This window comes from Bufo bufo, chromosome 2 (assembly GCF_905171765.1).
Source record: "Bufo bufo chromosome 2, aBufBuf1.1, whole genome shotgun sequence".
In the NCBI taxonomy this organism is placed as follows: Eukaryota; Metazoa; Chordata; class Amphibia; order Anura; family Bufonidae; genus Bufo; species Bufo bufo.
The window spans coordinates 36,808,934-36,827,156 of NC_053390.1; the positions used below are offsets into that span (position 1 = coordinate 36,808,934).

Genomic DNA, 18,223 nt, shown 5'->3' on the forward strand with positions numbered 1-18,223 from the left:
CGTGTAATTATATTTCACTACATCACAGAAACAACTGAAACAAAGATCTAAAAGCAGTTTAGCAGCAAACTTTGTGAAAACTAATATTTGTGTCATTCTCAAAACTTTTGGCCACGACTGAACACAGTGACTCCACCAGCAGAATAGTAAGTGCAGCTCTGGAGTATAATACAGGATGTAACTCAGGATCAGTACAGGATAAGTAATGTAATGTTTATACACAGTGACTCCTCCAGCAGAATAGTGAGTGCAGCTCTGGAGTATAATACAGGATGTAACTCAGGATCAGTACAGGATAAGTAATGTAATGTATGTACACAGTGACTGCACCAGCAGAATAGTGAGTGCAGCTCTGGAGTATAATACAGGATGTAACTCAGGATCTAGTCTTGAATTTTCTAGAAGAACTGCCTACGTACATCAAACCGCAGTCAGTGCACTGTATAATATACACTATACCAACTGTATTACAGTTAATGTAACTTTTTATTGGAAATCTCAAATTATGATTCGAATCAAGACTAGAATATAGATAGAATATATCAATTATAAAACAAATCCATCCTGCCTCAAATGCAGCAAAACACTTCATATCTTCTCACGATCGCAGTTGAAGAGGTTTTCAAACTTTTGCAATAGAAAAAGTTGTGGTCCCCCCTAGAGGCGGAGATATTAAAAAATTTTTTTTTACAAAGAGAGGCATTCTGGATCTTCCAGCTAAATACCAGGTCTCCCATGGGACTAAATATGAGAAAGGAGTTAATGTATTATTATTGAATATTGAATTCTGTTGATATTTATTATCAATAATATATATATTTTTTCTCCTTCCTTATATTTCCCATGCACAAACAACAAGCTCCATTATATATTGTCGAAAGGTTATTGATATAATTTATGATAATGTCCTTACAATGTGATTTCAGGAGATTAACAGAATGGTTGTTTTTCCTTTTTTTTTCCTCTTTTTTTTTTTTTTATTCTGTTCACATTTTGCGTTTTTTTATGTTTGTAGACTTCATTTGAGGTCTGGACTATATATTGATTGCTAATTCAAAACATGAAAAGACGCATTTTATATGTGGATTTTATGTGTTCTATGTGGCAAGTTAATGAGTTTTTCCCAGTGCTGGCTTTATGTATTTCCACCCCCAATTTGATTGGAGGTGGGATATGTATTTAAAGCCTCATTTGGTTACGACGAAGAACACACCTGTGTTCAAAACGCGTCAACTGTGCTGGGGTGGAGGATTGTGTCTGTGTGTGTTATTTGCTACAAGAACAAATGAAGTGCAGCGAAGTTTCATCATTGGTGCTGGAACAGTTTTTTCCTATCTTATATCTGAGAGATTTGCTTGGCTCGTTCCTTGCACAGGGATATTTTTTCCATGGACATCCTTACCTTCCCCAGGAGTGGTCGACCAACAAAGGTCACGCCAAGAACAAGGCGTGTAACAGTCCGCGAGGCCACAAAGGAACCCAAGGTAACCTCTAAGCAACTAGAGACCTTTTTCATTAGCTAATATTAATGTCTGTTAGACCACCATCAGGAGGACACTGAACAACTATAGTGTGCATGGCAGGATTGCAAGGAGAAAGCCACTGCTCTTCAAAAAAAACATTGCTGCCCATCTGCATTTTGCTAAAGATCAACTGGACAAGTCAGAAGGCTACTAGGACAATGTTTTGTGGATAGGTGAGACCAAAATAGAACTTTTTGGTGTAAGTGAGAATGGAGAAAATAAAAACCCTGCATTCCAGCATAAAAAAAGTGTATCTGTGAATCACGGTGGTGGTACTATCATGGTTTGGGCCTGTTTTATTGCATCGGGAAGGCTTCTCTTCATCGATGAACAGTGAATTGTGATTTTATACCGGCAAATTTTAAAGAAAAACTTCGGGACATCTGTCTGTGAGCTGAATCTCAGGAAAACATGAGTCACTGGACAAGACAATGACCCTAAGCACACAAGTCGTTTTTACCAAATACTCGTTAAAGAAGAATAAAGATAAGGTTTTGGAGTGGCCAAGTCAAAGTCCAGACCATAATCCATTAGGAATGTTGTTGAAGGACCTGAAGTGAGCAGTTCACGGGAAGAAACCATCAACATAGCAGAGTTGAAGCTGTTTTGTACAGCGAAATTGGCTAAAATTCCTCCAGGCGGTCTCAACAGATACGGGAAGCAAAGGTTCACATACTTTTACCATTCGCAGCCATGTGATATTGGATAATTTTGCTCAATAAATAAACACTATAGACAATTAATATGGTGAAAAAAGGTATACGTCCAGATTGATTATTCAAGCAAATATAAATATTCATGGAAGTTGAAACTCAAAAAACAAAAAAAGTTTAATGATATTCAGTATTAAAAAATTCAAAGGGGTGTGTAACCTCTAAACGTGATATAGCATTAAAAGAGCCCCTAGGGTGATCTGTGGCATCTAGTGTGTAATGCCACAATGGCACACCTCTCCGGTGTAATTCACCAGGGCTGAATGAACTATGTGGTATTTTAGTTGTCACATTAGACGTGCCTGCCCAACATGTGGATAGATATATTTTTTGAAACAAAAAACCTCTGTGTCACGAGGTTATTATCCACATGATATAGGGATCAATTTGGGCCATATAACGTGCAATAACTGTTGCGCCCTAGGGATAAAGACCTCCGGCCTCTACATATAGGCAAGAAACCCAGTGCTGGGCACGGTAACCGCACCGCTCTCGCCACTGGGATATAGGCGTCACCCAGGAGATATGCCATCCACCGGGGATGAAACAATGGTGCTATACCTCCGCTACCAGATGTACCAGCTGATATGGCTCATATACAGCCAACTATCAGCCACAGCTAGCAAGGAGTACTAGTACTGGACAGCTCGACGGGTTTCTGTGCGCCTGGTACGCGCACCAGTAGAAACAGAAGAGCCCTGCCTAAGCCGCACTTCTCTAGTGTGAGAGTAGGCGTTCTAATGTGGCTTGATGTGAGCCACGGCATACAGATCTAGACAACCACCACTAGAGGGAGCTCAGGTATATACAGCCAACACTAGTAGTAGCTCATTAGATTACTGTGTTTAGATATATACATGTAACGGCTACCCAGATAGTGAGAGGATATCAGCCGCTGGGGACGTCCTTTTCTTGGCAAGCTGCTGAGTACGAGGGAAGCTGGTATAACCCCATCCACGTGTTCCAGAGGCAGAGTCAGGTTCAGACGAGGCTCCGTTTTGAAGGGTTAGAAAAACATGAACACTTTATTGAGGGCTACACGCCCGTATTTATGCAGGTCCCCATCTGGTGTACACGCCCCTAGGGGACCAGAAGAAAGACTGACACAGGACAGATACGTAGCACTTAGGATACACAGACACAACACATCCCCACAATGCATCATGGTTTCCTCCTCTCTGCCCTGGAGACACCTGAAGAGCAATTCAATTATCTCTCAGGACAAAGGGAAATCACCAATCCACATGTGGGAACAACAGGACAGGAATCACCACCCAAACACACAATGTCACACCCTCACAGCAAACACAGACATTTAACATATTCCCAGATAGCTCAAGTCTGAGTGCATATCATTAGGTGACTGCCGCTCAGAGTACACAAATACAATAAAATTAGCTATCTGGGTACCATTTTTAGTCCATATGGATGGGTCTGTCACAAATTCCAACCGCGTTCGGTCCTATTAACAGTCCAGACATGCGGCATAGTTCTGTTACAATACAGCCACCACTAGAGGGAGCTCAGGAGCTTACTGCATACAGATATTTACAGCCACCACTAGACGGCGCTCAGGAGATTACTGCATACAGATATATACAGCCACCACTAGAGGGAGCTCGGGAGATTACTGCATACAGATATATACAGCCACCACTAGAGGGTGCTCAGGAGATTACTGCATACAGATATATACAGCCACCATTAGAGGGAGCTCAGGAGATTACTGCATACAGATATATACAGCCACCACTAGAGGGAGCTCAGGAGATTACTACATACAGATATATACAGCCACCACTAGAGGGAGCTCAGGAGATTACTGCATACAATAAATATACAGCCACCACTAGAGGGAGCTCAGGAGATTACTGCATACAGATATATACAGCCCCCACTAGAGGGTGCTCAGGAGATTACTGCATACAGATATATACAGCCTCCACTAGAGGGAGCTCAGGAGATTATTACATACAGATATATACAGCCACCACTAGAGGGAGCTCAGGAGATTACTGCATACAGATATATACAGCCCCCACTAGAGGGTGCTCAGGAGATTACTGCATACAGATATATACAGCCACCACTAGAGGGAGCTCAGGAGATTACTACATACAGATATATAGCCACCGCTAGAGGGAGCTCAGGAAATTACTGCATACAGATATATACAGCCACCACTAGAGGGTGCTCAGGAGATTACTGCATACAGATATATACAGCCACCACTAGAGGGAGCTCAGGAGATTACTACATACAGATATATAGCCACCGCTAGAGGGAGCTCAGGAAATTACTGCATACAGATATATACAGCCACCACTAGTGGAAGCTCAGGAGATTACTGCATACAGATATATACAGTCACCACTAGAGGGAGCTCAGGAGATTACTGAATACAGATATATACAGTCACCGCCAGACGGAGCTCAGGAGATTACTACATACTGATATATACAGCCACCACTAGAGGGAGCTCAGGAGATTACTGCATACAGATATATACAGCCACCACTAGGAGGAGCTCAGAAGGTTTTTTAACCTACTACTAACACATAGGATCATGTCATGGACTTTCATTCTAGATTGTATTACCTTTTTTGGCTTATCACAATTGACACTGTTACAGACGATCATGACGTATCACAAACTTATTTCCTGAAGCTTAGAGATCAAGTGTTTTATGTACCATCATGGATTCATCGTGTTGATTATTTGTCCTAATTACTAATATATGGGACCATTCTAGATAATATTATGTTTATAGAATTCCAGCTATTGTAACTTTTTCCATCAATCCATTCATCAAAATATTGTATCAGGGATATTATTATGTTGATGTTTGATCATCCACTTTATTTGATTAATGTAATGTGTTTTCTTTGACAAACGGTATTCATATGACGCCTGAAATGTCTAAAGATGTAATATTTTTGATCTGGCCACCCTGTTGCCTCTGGAGCATGGGGGGAGGGAAGAGTTAGGGCTCTTAAACTTTGCTTCCAGACTTCCAGATTCGGAAGAAGAGGCTCATGACTAATTGCAGATAAATTTCACAAGGGACAGCAGGATTTGGTAAATCAGCTATTAGATAATCCAGATCATGTGCTATTTGTGGATGGATCGAGGTATGGCCAGGATGGCAGGTACTACACAGGTTGGGCAGTGGTGATTAAACATGACACTAAAAAGCAGAGTCCTTACCACCACACACGTCTGCCCAAGAAGCAGAGCTGAGGGCTCTGGAGATGGCTTGCAGATATGCAGATGGAAAAGCAGACAACATTTACGCTGATGCCAGGTACAGCCCATGACTATGGGTCCATTTGGAAAGCCAGAGACTTCATGGCCGCTTCATGTAAACCCATCAAAATGGGGAAGCAATGAAGTCTCTTATAGAAGCCCTCATGTCGCCAACGTGAGTGGCGGTGATAAAACAAAGGTCACTGTAAAACAGACTCAGAGGAGGCAAAGGGAAAAGCCAAGGCAGTTCAGGCGGCAAAAATGGCTGCCAAATTGCCTAGGCAGACCCCTGCCTTAGTGGACACAACTCAGGTCCCTGAAATAACTCCTGTCTCGCTGGAAGTTCTTAAGACCTTACAGAACCACATGGGGAAGGAGGAAATGGACTGGTGGATGAAAAGGGGGGACTACAAATGAGGAAGGCCTAACACAGTACCAAGGGAAACTCTGCCTTCCCAGGTCCCTCTAATCCACGATGGCACAGACCACCCATGGGGTGACGCACCAGTCAGAAACTGCTGTGTGTGATTTAGTACGTAGCGCATGGTACGCCCCAGGGTTTAGCACTGTAGCAGTTAGATATACTCAAGGATGTAGGATTTTTTGCCCAGAACAACGTGAGACAAGGTGGTTAAGGTACCCCAGAAACACACGTCTTGCCCTTTGTATCTGTTTCAACGCTTGCAGACTACCTTCAACTACCCAAGGTGGTCATGTATGAGTATGTATTGGTGTGCGATGACTTGTTTTCAGGATGGCCAGAAGCATACCCGGTAGCTAAGACCACAGCAAAGAATATTATGGCCAAAGTTGTATGCAGTTATGGGATACCTGAGACCATTGAAAGTGACACAGGTGAAGTGATGCAGGAGATAATGAAAGCTTTGGGTATAGATCAGGCCTTACATGCTTCCTACCATCCACAAAGCAGCGGTAGAGTAGGGAAAAAAGGAACTGAACGGGACACTAAAGGTAAAGATTAAAAAAGCCATGGCAGAGACTGGTAAGCCATGAACAGAGTGCCTGCTGGTAGCTGTCTTTTCAGTAAGGTATACCCCTAACCGTGAGACAGGCCTTGGTCACTATAAGGTCCTTTGTGGGTAAGGCCCTAGGACAGGATTGTATTTCCCACAGCAGCTCCAGATGCAACATGGTTGTCTGACAGATTATGTCATCAGTTTGCACAAGCATTTGACTAAAATACATTCTCGAGTTTTTGCTTCACTTCCAAATATTGATAAAGCACCAGGAACCAACCAACTTGTGTCTGGAGATTCGGTGGTGGTAAAAAGACATGTTAGGAAAGTCCTGTCCTCAAATCCTGGTTTGATGGTCCATTCCAAGTGTTGTTGACCACAAGCACATCAGTGAAGCTTGAAGGAAAGCCTAATTCGAGTCATTTCAAGAAAGTGTTGAGTCGGGAGACTTGAAAGGATGTTTCTTGTTCCCCCTTGTGTGACTGCTGATCCTGACTAACAGAATATGGATTCTTATTGAGATAGTAAAAATAGGTTTCTGAGCTGGGGAAGAGTTGTGCAAAAGGAAGAACAAAGCTGTTACAGTCCGATACTTCTAGCCCAGTGACTTATTAATAGTATAGCCCAAAGACTCCCAGTATTAATAGTTCTTATGTTCACACTAATCAATGACCAGGTCATGAATGCCCTAAAAGGGCTTACTTCCTATTCCTGAATTTTATCTTTAATTCTGCTATTTGCTTTAATTGATTGTTGTGTCACCCCCTGCATTAGGAGGTTTTTGTTCAAAGTTGTAGCTGAGGCTACCCCGGAGATGCTCATGGGAGACCTCCGTGAGGATGGGAGACAAGGTCCACTTCGTTCGGTTGGTCCCCCTCCCCCCCTTGCTTACGACACCACCTGGAGATCATCAACCATAGGGACAGACATCTGACTTCCCCTTGCTCAAGTCCAGTGTCATAGGAGGCTGTACACTAGGGTAGGTTGTCATGGAGGCTGGTCAAGAGGATGTCGGAGCACTGGGGCAGATGTGCTAGGCTTTCAGTAGGGACAGAATGAGGTCCAAGGGGGGACTGATAGCGATGTGGCCATCATTCTTTGAATCAGCAAAGAAAGCTCCCATATACTTCAGCTCTCAGACAACACCTTATCCTCTCCAAAGCACGAAGGTTTCATCCTACCAAAGATGACACGCCTCCTTACTATGTCTTATATGCTTTTCTGCTGTTAGTGAAGACTCCATTACAAGATGGCCCCTATAGTTAGATATTTACATAGTTCACATACCAGAGTTAGTAAAACGATGCACACTGCGCAGATGCCAAGTGTTATCTCTTTTCTTATTTTCATATTTCAGTCAAAGTAACAATGCCACGAGCCTCAAGGGGGAATGCCTCTCTGATATCTATATAAACTGCTGTACTTCCTGTAATAAACAAGAATTTGCTTTGACCCCAGTGTGTGTCACAGTTATTTTCTTCGGTGCACGTAAAACCCTTGGGTTACTATTAATTTGGAGCAGTAGCGCAAACGTGATTAGCCCAGATTAAGGGCATCTTTAACATTGCTACATGCAGATATATACAGCCAACTCTAAAGGGAACTCAGGAGATCACTGCATATAGGTATATACAGACACAACTAGAGGAAGCTCAGGAGATTACTGCATACAGATATATACAGCCACCACTAGAGGGAGCTCCGGAGATTACTGCATACAGATATATACAGCCACCACTAGAGGGAGCTCAGGAGATTACTACATACAGATATATACAGACACAACTAGAGGAAGCTCAGGAGATTACTGCATACAGATATATACAGCCACCACTAGAGGGAGCGCCGGAGATTACTACATACAGATATATACAACCCCTATTAGAGGGAGCTCAGGAGATTACTGCATACAGATATATACAGCCACCACTAGAGGGAGCTCCGGAGATTACTACATACAGATATATACAGCCACCACTAGTGGGAACTCAGGAGATCACTGCATACAGATATATACAGCTAACACTAGGAGGAGATTACTGCATACAGATTTATCCAGCCATAACTAGAGGAAGCTCAGGAGATAACTGCATATAGATATATACAGCCACCACTAGAGGCAACTCAGGAGGTAACTGATTATAGGTATATACAGCCAACGCTAGGAGGAGAACAGGAGATTACTGCATACAGATATATACAGCCACCACTAGAGGGAGGTCAGGAGATTACTGCATACAGATATATACAGCCACCACTAGAGGGAGCTCAGGAGATTACTGCATACAGATATATGCAGTTACCGCTTGCTGCATCCCATTTTCACATTATACTCTCTAATTATACAGTAAGGTTCTGATTTGCCTTTACTGTTGGCTGCAGGTAGACAGAATTACACTGCGTGCAGAATTATTAGGCAAATGAGTATTTTGACCACATCATCCTCTTTATGCATGTTGTCTTACTCCAAGCTGTATAGGCTCGAAAGCCTACTACCAATTAAGCATATTAGGTGATGTGCATCTCTGTAATGAGAAGGGGTGTGGTCTAATGACATCAACACCCTATATTAGGTGTGCATAATTATTAGGCAACTTCCTTTCCTTTGGCAAAATGGGTCAAAAGAAGGACTTGACAGGCTCAGAAAAGTCAAAAATAGTGAGATATCTTGCAGAGGGATGCAGCACTCTTAAAATTGCAAAGCTTCTGAAGCGTGATCATCGAACAATCAAGCGTTTCATTCAAAATAGTCAACAGGGTCGCAAGAAGCGTGTGGAAAAACCAAGGCGCAAAATAACTGCCCATGAACTGAGAAAAGTCAAGCGTGCAGCTGCCAAGATGCCACTTGCCACCAGTTTGGCCATATTTCAGAGCTGCAACATCACTGGAGTGCCCAAAAGCACAAGGTGTGCAATACTCAGAGACATGGCCAAGGTAAGAAAGGCTGAAAGACGACCACCACTGAACAAGACACACAAGCTGAAACGTCAAGACTGGGCCAAGAAATATCTCAAGACTGATTTTTCTAAGGTTTTATGGACTGATGAAATGAGAGTGAGTCTTGATGGGCCAGATGGATGGGCCCGTGGCTGGATTGGTAAAGGGCAGAGAGCTCCAGTCCGACTCAGACGCCAGCAAGGTGGAGGTGGAGTACTGGTTTGGGCTGGTATCATCAAAGATGAGCTTGTGGGGCCTTTTCGGGTTGAGGATGGAGTCAAGCTCAACTCCCAGTCCTACTGCCAGTTTCTGGAAGACACCTTCTTCAAGCAGTGGTACAGGAAGAAGTCTGCATCCTTCAAGAAAAACATGATTTTCATGCAGGACAATGCTCCATCACACGCATCCAAGTACTCCACAGCGTGGCTGGCAAGAAAAGGTATAAAAGAAGAAAATCTAATGACATGGCCTCCTTGTTCACCTGATCTGAACCCCATTGAGAACCTGTGGTCCATCATCAAATGTGAGATTTACAAGGAGGGAAAACAGTACACCTCTCTGAACAGTGTCTGGGAGGCTGTGGTTGCTGCTGCACGCAATGTTGATGGTGAACAGATCAAAACACTGACAGAATCCATGGATGGCAGGCTTTTGAGTGTCCTTGCAAAGAAAGGTGGCTATATTGGTCACTGATTTGTTTTTGTTTTGTTTTTGAATGTCAGAAATGTATATTTGTGAATGTTGAGATGTTATATTGGTTTCACTGGTAAAAATAAATAATTGAAATGGGTATATATTAGTTTTTTGTTAAGTTGCCTAATAATTATGCACAGTAATAGTCACCTGCACACACAGATATCCCCCTAAAATAGCTAAAACTAAAAACAAACTAAAAACTACTTCCAAAAATATTCAGCTTTGATATTAATGAGTTTTTTGGGTTCATTGAGAACATGGTTGTTGTTCAATAATAAAATTAATCCTCAAAAATACAACTTGCCTAATAATTCTGCACTCCCTGTATATCATGGAACTCTATGTCAATGCAGGGGATTTGTTGCTGTGTATGAGGAAAATGGAGCTTTGACCCCCTATAAAGATATAAGCAGTTAGCGGAAGTTTATGATCAGAATGCACAAATGTTAAGTTTGTGGAACCTGTGGAATTCCAGAAATCCAGATGGTAAAAATAAATAATGTGAGTCTTTACACTGCATGATATGATTTTCGCAATATTCCCTGAAATTTTCAGTAAAATAATGCACTTACATTTCCCAGATATAAGCATAGGATATTCTTTGTAAGAAGAGCAGATGTGTAATTCTTTCACTTCCAAGAAAACATGAGATTATCTGTCCTGCTCAGGGAAGAAATTATTACGGACATATTCGTAGGACTTAATCAAACTGTGAAGCATCAGAGCCGTGTTCTCTGGAGTGAGAGCAGCGGTTCTACATACATTCTCTGATACTGATGATCTGTAGATGGTTTTCTAATGACAGCGTGAACATGATTCATCTGCTCAGAAGTTCATGAATCCTCATTTGTGGCTTTTAGTTGCCTAGCGCTACCGGCCCTGTGTGTTTTCCTTTTCGGAGATTATTTGCACACTGTAACGTAGCCTACAGTAGGAGGTCTTCCTGTTTGACTAACCTTCATTTTCGGCGGGACTGTTTTTGCAGCTGTTTGTTGTTCTGACCAGTTGTACAGGTCAAGGTTATGTCACCGTCGAGATTCTGGCTCGGCACCAAGTATAATCATCTGTCATTCTTACTTTTGTCAAATCATTTTTGCTTCTGGTTTTTATGATGAGCTACTCGTTGAGTTATGTAGCCTCATGATACTTCTTTATTTAGATGGAACTGATTCTCCAGGAGGGCAAGGTGGTGTGCAGAAGATGATGGAACTGACCCTAATGGAGGAGAAGGGGTTGTGAAGATGATGATGGAACTAACCCTAATGGAGGGGAAGGGGTGTGAATGGAACTGACCTCAGTGGAGGAGAAGGGGTTGTGAAGATGATGATGGAACTGACCCTAATGGAGGAGAAGGGGTTGTGAAGATGATGATGGAACTAACCCTAATGGAGGAGAAGGGGTTGTGAAGATGATGATGGAACTAACCCTAATGAAGGGGAAGGGGTGTGAATGGAACTGACCTCAGTGGAGGAGAAGGGGTTGTGAAAAAGCTGAACAGAAAGAGAGTGTGAGCAAGGGTTATGGAGGACCTCATGGAAGTGATCCTATCGGAGGCAAAGATGTTATGGAAAAGTTGGTGGAGCTATCCCTACATGAGTGAACAATGTATATAGAACTTGATAGAAGTGTCCCAACCACAAGGGAAGGGGGTAGGGAGAAGATGGAACTGCTGACTGTACTTTAGGGGAAGAGCGTGTGTAGAAGCTGAAGAAACTGGGCCTACAAGAGAGGAAAAATTGTGTGGAGAAGCTGATAGAACTGACTCTTTCACAGGGAAGGGGACATGGATTAGTTGATGAAACTGTTCCTACCAGAGGAAAACTGGATGTGAAGAAGCTCATGGAACTGACCCTAATGGGGTAGGAGGGGGGTGTAAAAGTGGTGATGGTATTGATCCTACTGGAGAGAAAGGGTTCTGTGGAGAGACTGATGGAACTGACCCTAAAGGGTGAGGAAGGGTTAGGCCCCTTTCACACAAGCGTGACGGGTTGGCTCAAGTTGCGTTCAGGATGCGTTCAGTGAAACTCGCACCATTTTGCAAGCAAGTTCAGTCAGTTTTGTCTCTGATTGCGTTCAGTCTTTTCCGTGCGGGTGCAATGCGTTTTGATGCGTTTTTCACACAAGCCCCATTCACTTCTAGAACATGCTGCGTTTTTCACGTAACGCACAACTGATCCGTGAAAAAATTTGCTCATCTACACAGACCCATTGAAATGAATGGGTCAGGATTAAGTGCGGGTTCTATGTGTTCACGTCACGCATTGCACCCGTGCGAAAAAGTGGGTTTTGTGAAAGAGGCCTTATGGAGAAGCTGAAGGCACTGTTCCTTTCAGCTAATGGAACTGATTCTACTGGAGAGGAAGGGGGTGTGGAGAAGCTCACGGAACTAGCCCTACCAGAGGTGTATTGAATATGGAGAAGGTGATGAGATTGATCCTACTAGAGGAGAAGTGGAAAAGCCAACAAAATTTAGCTTATCGGAAAGTGAGGCGAAAAAGCTTATGAAATTGATCTTAAAGGGGTTCTCTGGGAATTAAAATTAAAATACTTATATATTACTTCATTATAAATATATTTCCAAATACCTTTTATTAGTTAAAATGACTCGTTTTGTCTGGGGAGCAATGATTAGGAGAAACAAAATGGCCGCTGTCCTATTATTACACACAAAACCTGTCCTAATCACACAACAGGAAAAGTTACTTCACAACACTGAGGTAAAAAAACTGCCTCATCCTCCTCTCTGCTCTGCTTGTCATGGATTATGATCCTGAATACAGATAAGATTTTTAGCTGAATCTCTGTTGGAATTCAATTCATTATCAGATGTGGCTAAAAAAGCAGCTCTTGTATGCAGTCTCCATTACCACAGTATGTCCTCTCTGTACTTCGTGTCTCCTCATGGACTCCATTCCTACAGAGATTCAGTTAAATATCATAATAAACTGTATTCAGGATCATAATCCCTGACAAGCAGAGCAGAGAGGAGGAGGAGGCAGCTCTTTACCTCAGTGTTGTGAAGTAACTTATCCTCCTGTGTGATTAGGACAGGTTTTTTGTGTACTAATAGGACGGCGGCCATTTTGCTTCCCCTGATGATTGCTCCCTAGACAAAACGAGCCATGATAGCTAATAAAGGGTATTTGGAAATCTATCTATAATCAAGTAATATTTACGTATTTTAATTTTCTTAATTCCCGGAGAACCCCTTTAATGGAGGTTGAGTAAGGGGGTGGGAAGGTGAAAGAACTGATCCTAAAGGGAAAGGGATATGGAAGAGCTGTGCACAACGTTTCCTGGTTGGGGGCCACATTGCCAGACTGAACCAATGACGAGGGCCGAAATAAAAATTTAAAGGTGTATTAACAACTGAAATATTGTACTTATGGCATATTGAACACACATTATATACCATTAATGTCTAGTTACACTTCCAGGACTCCATCTAATGGGAGAAATACATGAAAAATACATGTGAGCAGCCACAAGACATAGGCATACATGTCTGTTACCAGATGGTTGGGGGCCGCACAGAATGGTGCAGGTTGTGCACCCCTGCACTAAAGGGTTTGTTCCATGACACAGACTTATGGTATCTCCTATGCACAGGATAGGGTTTTCCGTGTTTGATCAGCAGGGGGTCTCACCTCTGGGACCCGCGCAGACCACAAGAACAGGGTACTTGTGTTCCCATGTTTGAGTGGATGGCGATCACACATGCGTGCTGCTGCTCCACTCAACTCTATGTGCCGGCCGAACGCTTCTACTCTGCAGTCTCCAGCAGGCCTTTATAGTTGAATGGAATTGCAGTGCGAATGTGTGACCGTTGCTCCAGTCAGGTGGGGAACACTGAGCCCCATTCTCATGATCGACGGGGCCCCAGCTGCTGCACCCCTGCCGATCAGACACTTTTAACCTATCCTGTGGATAGGGGCTATGTCTTTGTAATGTGACAACCCCTCTGGTTCATTCTTATCTACTATTTTCCGTTCTTCTGTTCCGTCCATTTGTCTTCTTTTGCGCTGAGCTCCAATTCTGGCAAAGCTGTGATGTGATGTGTCTCACAGTGTCTTCAGAGATTGTGATGTCGTCTGATCTCCACCTCCTGTCTTCTCATGCTCAGAATGCTGCTCTGTAATTTACACTGCAGCTCTGTTTTTTTGGATTGGCTTCTAGATATAAGCAGGAGCTCAACACCAGAACCATACCTATCAATGAATTAGTTATTCTCAGATAACTGCTGAACATACGCTGAGGAAAATGGGACTGCAGGTCTTCTTTACCACGTGCGGCAAGTGTGTATGAGAAAGTAGTAGCACCCAGACCCTGGTGCCTCAGGGGCCCATCTGCCACATATGACACCAATAATCTCAGCCAGGGATGTCAAATTCGTGACCCTCCAGCTGTTGCAAAACTACAACTTCCATCATGCTCGGACAGCCTACAACTAGTAGGGCATGCTGGGAGGTGTAGTTTTGCAACAGTTGTTCTAAACAGTACATAATATTTGGGGCTTCATGTTATGTTTCCGTTGCGTAGTCCGGAGCATAGGATGTTAGCGTGTACAGCAGTTGGGGCGGGTGTATATTACAAATTATCACCCGTCCAGATTACTGATCTTGAAATTGCCCCTGTCACGTGTGCACCTATAGAACCTGTATCCCGGGCAGGACGCTGCTATCTCCGGTGCTGTTTGGCTATTTCCGGGCCGTCATGTTTGCATGTCTCCCTTAATTCAGATTGACCTGCGTTAACCACATGCTGCGTGCACTGAGCTGACGGCAAACACTGGTTTATTAGGTGTTTACTTAGTCATTTTAGGACTTGTCAGAAATACGAGATGTCTCCTTGTCGACAGTGAAGCCCTGCCGCCAAGCATTGTTCTGTAGATGTCACCTCGCTGGGAATATAATGGGCACTTTTATTGCCGGCTTGTAGAAGCCCAGCATTGCTGCAGGCCACTGCCAGAGTCGTGATTGATTTACAGACCGGCTCTTATCGACAGACAAAAGAAAGACGCTGACATGTCCGCTTGCTGGGGGCATGTTTTGTTTTCTTTTGTTCCTAAAGTGCTCATATTAATATTAAAGGGGTTGTCGCATCTTGGACTTTAGGGGAATATTACTAGGATGGGATCCGCGCCTTAGAACGGAGCCCACAAAGTGACGAAGGGGGCACTGTGCATGCACGGCTGCCCTCCATTAATTTCTAAAATAGCAGAGCAGTGCGCTCGGCTATTTTTTCAGCAGTCCCATTGAAATGAATAGGAAGCACACCGCACAAGCGCGGCCGCCGCTCCATTCACTTCTACGGGGGTTATGGAAATAGCCGAGCCATGCGCGTCGCACCCGCTGGCTGCGTTCCAAGGATAGGCATCAGATATGTGCCCAATTTCCAAGATGGGACAGCCCCTTTAAAGGGATTTTCCAGGAGTAGAATATTGACAACCTATCCTTAGGATAGGTCATCAATATCTGATCAGTGGGGGTCCGACTCTCGGCACTCCCGGCGACCAGTTGTTTGAAGAAGCCTGTGAGTGCTACTTCCTCTTCCTAGACCAGGGACATCACGGTTATTGGTCACTTGGCCTATGTGCAGCTTAGTCCCATTCAAGTGAATGGGCCTGGGCTGCAATACCAAGCACAGCCACTATACAGTGTATGGCGCTGTGAAGAGTCCGCAGCACTTGTCCCTTTCAAACAGCTGATTGATGGGGGTCCCGAGAGTCAGACTCCCACTGATCTCATAATGGTGAACTGTCCTGAGGGTAGGTCATTAATATTCTTCTCCCAGAAAACCCCTTTAAAACCTACCTGAATTGCATTAAAGGGGTTTCCTTTCCACTCTAAGTGACCAGGTCCTCGGCTGTGAGAGAGGGCTGGGGTTTGTGGAGAGAAGACGGAAGCTATTTCCACGGCTTCTGTCTTCTATATTCTCTCCTCTATTAGCGCTGTGTATAGAATATAGATAGCGGGGTTTCCATTGTCTCTATTGGTCCCACTGGTCATGTGACTGGTCACATGACTGCTGGGATGCCGATACTAGAAGACTGCTGCTGGGTCTGTCTAGAGAGCAAGCACGGCCCGTATCATTCATCATTTTCTCTGCCATGGGTATCCTGATCATTCAGGCATGTGTTACTCCAGTCTCTCTGTCTCCTGCCGACCTAAATATGGCAGGGAAAGTGCGCTAAACAAGTATGCATAGACTTTAAAGGGGTTGTCCAGGGTTAGAAACCCATGACTGCATTCTTTTGGAAACCGCACCACCCCTGTCCATGGCCTGTGTCTGGTATTGGGGCTCAGCTCGGTTGAACTGAATGGGATGAAGCTGCAATACCACACACAACCTGTGAAAACAGTTGTGGCGCTGTTTTTGAAAGAAATGTAGTCCTTTTATGACTGAAAAGAAAAGTCTTTGATAGTAAAAGTATGTTTGATGTCATCTACAGGCCATTCGGAGCTTCCAGATTGGGATCCACATCTGCCCTTCTAACATGGAGTTATGGGAGGAAGATCTGAACTGGGCTTGCAAGCTTCTCCAAGAGAAGGGACAAGTGGACGCCGCAGAAGCTCTGGAGAGGAAGCGGGCAGATTTCAGTATTGAACAGGCCTTAATCCCAGACTATGACTTTGAGGGTGACGAGGTGGTGGCGGCCTGTGATGCCATCTCGCGGACCGAGAAGGTGGCGGCTGCCAGCGGCAAAACTATTCTTGTTTCTTCATCAGGAGAGGTGGCGAATCAGGAGCCAACGAGAGACAAGGCCTCGACCTCCGGTGATGACCAGAAGTTGTTTATCAAAGCTCGATGATTGGAAGTTTTTTCATCTGTGGCGCTGAGTGTCCTCCAGGACGCGGCTGTAGAAGGAAAAGGGACTATAAAGATATATCTATACCCAGATTTTATCGATCCGTATGCAACTGTCAGCTTTGCCCTTTGTTGTGTTTATGGTGGGGGTAGTTGTAAAGATGTCTTCCCAGGATGATAATAATAATACCTTTTCAAAGGTTTTTCACATTTAAGGTTTTTTCTTACTGGTCATTCATACACTTTAGACAGTCACATCGGTGGGATACTGGGTGGTAAGATTGTCTCATGTCCTGAAATAAGGTGTCCCAGCCATGTACGTTCTCACATAACCACCATTGACTTCATTGAGTAGACTGGTGCAAAAGTGGAGCAATGTCTACACCAAACGGAGCCCCGACCCCAACATTCCCACCCATGGGAATCCTATACACCTCTGAATGACAAGCAAAAAATAGTAAGACCTCATGCACATAGCAGAGACTTTTGCAAGGAGGTTGTACGCAGGCACACTAAGCCTCAATATAAGCCTAAGCCTGCTCCGATCCATCCTTCCTACATACTGCTGCAGCCAATCTCTGTGCTTAGAAGTCTCACGCCGTACACTGCTGAGGCCAGTGATTGGCTGCTGCGGTATACGGAGCCAGACAATACGTCACCGACTGCCGCTCAGAAAGAGGACCGAGCAGTGGCGTTTGATCAGAGCAGGTGCAGGAAGGGAAGTTTAGTTTTTTTTCAAATTATTTTACCTCTGGCACTTTAGGAAAATAAAAAAAATCTCTGACAGCCCCTTTAAAGGTTCCTTCAAAGATGATTATATCCAGTGCAGCCTTTGCAGGGAATTTTAGTATTAAGACGAAGAGCTCCTTGAAGAGAAAACGTCTGACAATACACGGAGAAGAAAGAATGCGGTATTGCATGTGACTTCATTGATTAGGCTCGGTGGGTAAATACGCCGTATATTATTAATCGCTTCCCTCCTTTTGCCTTCTTAGACACCTTTCACACGGGCGGGTGCAATGTGTGAGGTGAACACATTGCACCCGCACTGAATCCGGACCCATTCACTTCAATAGGGCTGTGCAGATGAGCGGTGATTTTCACGCATCACTTGTGCATTGCGTGAAAATCGCAGCATGTTCCTTATTCTGCGTTTTTCACGCAACGCAGGCCCCATAGAAATGAATGGATCTGCGTGAAAATCGCAAGCAAGTGCGGATGCGGTGCGATTTTCACGTATGGTTGCTAAGTGATGATAGTGACGAGCAACCCCGGACCCCATTAAAGTAAATTCACTGTATTATTTTCTCTTATAACATGGTTA

General features: G+C 43.9%; 1 protein-coding gene across 1 annotated transcript in view; it reads left to right on the forward strand.

The window, feature by feature from the left end:
• TTC33 (tetratricopeptide repeat domain 33) overlaps nucleotides 1-17,656 on the forward strand; it is a 234,896-nt gene extending 217,240 nt beyond the window's left edge. The window contains exon 5 of the mRNA XM_040420934.1: nucleotides 16,544-17,656. Within this exon, the coding sequence (XP_040276868.1) occupies nucleotides 16,544-16,903 (360 nt within the window). The 3' untranslated portion in view covers nucleotides 16,904-17,656. The remainder of the gene's footprint in view (nucleotides 1-16,543) is intronic.
• The last annotated feature ends 567 nt before the right edge of the window (nucleotides 17,657-18,223 follow it).